General features: G+C 29.4%; 1 protein-coding gene across 1 annotated transcript; it reads right to left on the reverse strand.

Moving 5' to 3' along the window:
* Positions 1–1,257: 1,257 nt before the first annotated feature.
* On the reverse strand, positions 1,258–3,441 carry LOC131607568 (caffeoyl-CoA O-methyltransferase 5-like). The gene is made up of 5 exons (XM_058879554.1): positions 3,215–3,441; positions 3,006–3,085; positions 2,687–2,831; positions 1,796–1,927; positions 1,258–1,684 (listed from the first exon to the last, which is right to left on the reverse strand). Exons 1-5 carry the CDS (start codon positions 3,308–3,310, stop codon positions 1,391–1,393), a joined length of 747 nt encoding a protein of 248 aa, XP_058735537.1. The 5' UTR covers positions 3,311–3,441; the 3' UTR covers positions 1,258–1,390.

Genomic DNA, 3,441 nt, shown 5'->3' on the forward strand with positions numbered 1-3,441 from the left:
AGCAACCAAAACTGCTAGATCAAGGCAAGAAGAGATTTGAGAACATGTGTCCCTTGCTAAAAGATTCTAAGGTTTTGTTTGCGAGTTTGGAGGGGGAGGACTTTGGAAAATAGGAAGAATTGGGTGAAAAGAGTAAAAAGAATTTGGGTATGAGAGTTTTTGAGGGTTTGGTTTTCTTCATAATACTAAAAACCCCATAAAATGGGGGAACTCAAAAATTGTATTGAAAGAGGGTTTTGGAGGGCTTACATAAATTTTCCAAATATCTTTTAGGTTGTTATAGTATTCTGAAAATTAAAAATTTAGTAATGATAATGACTCTTTTATCATTTTAAACAAAATTATTTTTTCAAAAATTGTCAAATATTTTCCTATATTTTTTTAAATTTTCGTTTTCGGAATTCTTCCCCTCCCCTCCAAACTCGCAAACAAAGCCTAAGGGTCCAACCCCTAGAATCTATTAGAAAGCCTAATAAAGACCAAATATTCATTTACACACCATTCTAACCCTTGAAACACTTTTATTTGTCATGGATATGAACGCCAAAGTATTTACAAGTACTCTTACCTACATATTAGAGCACCAAGACACAAAATCACAAGGCATTGTAACCATATACCAAAGTTTGCCATCTGATCTTGATTCACTGCCAATCTCATTGGTCTTATTCAGATAAGATTCCAAGCAACAAAAAGTTGAAATTAAACCATGACAAGCACATGGGAAGGAAGATGAACTTTTACATCAAACAAGCATTTCACATTATTCGACCACCAAAAGGAAAAATCATAATCAAATTTTTTGGCCTTGCTCTTAATCCACTAATCATGAAATTATTTTTATACGATAAACCATACATAAATATTCTCTTTTTGAACTTCATTCAAAGTTTGCGGGATTTCGAGTTTTCCAAAATTCTCAAGAAGAAGCTAATCAAATCACTTGAAAATTATTTTTAAAACACCAATCTGATAATGCTTGAAGCAAAATTGAATATCATGATCTACAATATCATTTGAAAGGATAAATCATGACATTGAAAATCTTAGACAGTTAAGAAAACAAATGTCGTAGACATTTTATTAAAGTGCATCTGTTAACATAATTAATCACATTATTTTGAAGTAAGCCCTGATGATCCAAATTTTTTCTTGTAAATAACATGTTATATTAATAATTCTTCATAAAAAATAACAATTAATAAGATTATATTCCAAATAAAATATATATTACAAAAATTAAGCACAAGAATTATTCAACCAAAGTTGTCACAGTACAAAGATAACAACAATACACAACAAGAGGAGCCAAACTTATATTAAAATTCCAAATACTTATAAATATTAAAAATTAAAAAATTCCAAGCAAGCAAATACCACGAATGATGAATCAGTTGATACGACGACAAAGCGTGATTCCATCTCCTACAGAAAGTTGACAAATCTCGATCCTTGAATCTTGAGCTAAATACTTGTTGAGTTCAATCACATAATCACGTAAATTCCTAATGATATCTAGCATAGGTGCATCAGGTGGAACCGCCACTGATCCACTCCATAAGGTGTTATCGTATCCAATCAATCCTCCAACTTTAACAAGATCAATTACTTTCTTGTGATAATTTATGTAGTTATTCTTATCAGCATCCACAAAAATAAAATCAAAAGTTCCCTTGTTATTTTCCTGTGAAATTAACGGATGCCAATTCAATTAATCATTATACATAAAATTATAAGTTTAAAATATGTGCTTGAATGAAATATAAAAAGTTGGTGGCAAATGATGCAAACGCACATCTTGGAGAAGTTCATCAAGAAGATGGAGAGCATATCCTTCTCTAAAATCAATCTTGTGAAGCACTCCAGCTTTTTCAATCATCGGCAATCCTAACTCATAGTATTCACGACTGATGTCGAAAGCCAACACCTGATCAAATAAACAGCAATGATTTATACATTAATTTGGGCAACATAAAAGAAGATGGGAAGAACCTTTCGAAACTAGTCCATTTTAAAGACACTAGATAGAACAATAAAAAATATATTATTTAAAAAAAATATAAAAAAAAAATTTCGATTCTTTTTTTTCTGTTATGGTGCTGTTTTAAGAATTAATTTTGATTTTTTTGGTAGAACGAATTAAATTTGATTCTGTTTGAACATTTGTGGTGTAAGCTTTCTTGTTCATCCTTTGTGCCTTAATTTTAATTAAAGTGTTTCTTTGCTTGTTAAGAAAAAAAGTCATAGAAATAAAGGAGAATATACCACAGGCTTGTTGAAAAAATTTATTGACTCAATTAGTTGAAAACAAGGTAACATGCATGATAGACATCATGATGATATACATTTAACACGTTGGATGAGAATGTCAGGTGGCAAAACTTTGTCCTCTTCGAAAGTTATTTTCTTCTCTTTGCTAAATAAATAATAAAAATCACAATTGAGTACAGTAAGACACTACACTTTGCAAACTTTTATTATACTTTATCATTTTTAATTAAACTCTTTTTTTTTTAAATTACTTCATAATATATATATATATATATATATATATATATATATATATATATATATATATATATATATATATATATATATATATATATATATATATATATATATATATATATATATTATGAAAAGTCCAAAACGGAAGGAGTAATTGGTATATAAATTGGAGGCTTACCTTTCCATCAGAGGGAAGAGCAAGGGCAGTAGATAGGAGAGAGTATCCAGTATATACTCCAATCTCCATTGTCTTCTTTGCATTCATGAGTTTAATCAGCATGCTTATAAGCTGTCCTTCATCAGCAGGTACTGCCATAAGACTCCTATTTTTCAACATCGTGCATATTAGTTATATATTGCATAAAATAATCAGATAGAATTGATAATAACTAAATAATATAAGATAGTAATAAAAAAATTTATATCGGAATTAGTTTTTAAAAAATTAATTTCTAAACAACTAATATAGAATAGAGATAGTATAATAATAATCTTACTTTGAATGTTTTTCTGTCATCTCACGAAGCTCCTTCAAACATGGGTGCTCTCTCGGAAACACACTGGTGTCAAGTATATACTGAATCAACAACACATAAGTATATATAAGAGGCTTATAATTCACAAAAAGATATTGTTTATAATTTATATAGCAACTAGTAAATATCCTGAAAATAAAAGATAATTGTGAAGAGTGAAGAGTGGATACCTTATAAAGTGCATCACTATTAAGGAGAGTCTTGTGAGCAAGATCTATGTATTCCACTGTTTGGTTTTGCTGTTTCTTTTCATTATTAACAGCCATCTCTTGTTGTGTATACTTTTCTTAATTAAGATTTTTGTTGCTATGAGAAGCTCTCTCTTGATAATGAAGAATTAAAGCTCTAAAAAGCTGTCCTATTTATAAACAACGTGGTTGCGGTGCTATGAAAGGCT

Source organism: Vicia villosa, linkage group LG1, assembly GCF_029867415.1.
Source record: "Vicia villosa cultivar HV-30 ecotype Madison, WI linkage group LG1, Vvil1.0, whole genome shotgun sequence".
NCBI lineage: Eukaryota > Viridiplantae > Streptophyta > Magnoliopsida > Fabales > Fabaceae > Vicia > Vicia villosa.

Bases quoted from the DNA above. Each gene is read 5' to 3' on its own strand.
- LOC131607568 (XM_058879554.1), bottom strand. From the start codon at position 3,310: ATGGCTGTTAATAATGAAAAGAAACAGCAAAACCAAACAGTGGAATAC. The intron at 3,086-3,214 runs GTATCCACTCTT...TTGTTGATTCAG, and splicing joins ATAGTGATGCACTTTATAAG to TATATACTTGACACCAGTGT. The intron at 1,928-2,686 runs GTAAGCCTCCAA...TTATTTGATCAG, and splicing joins CTCTTCCCTCTGATGGAAAG to GTGTTGGCTTTCGACATCAG.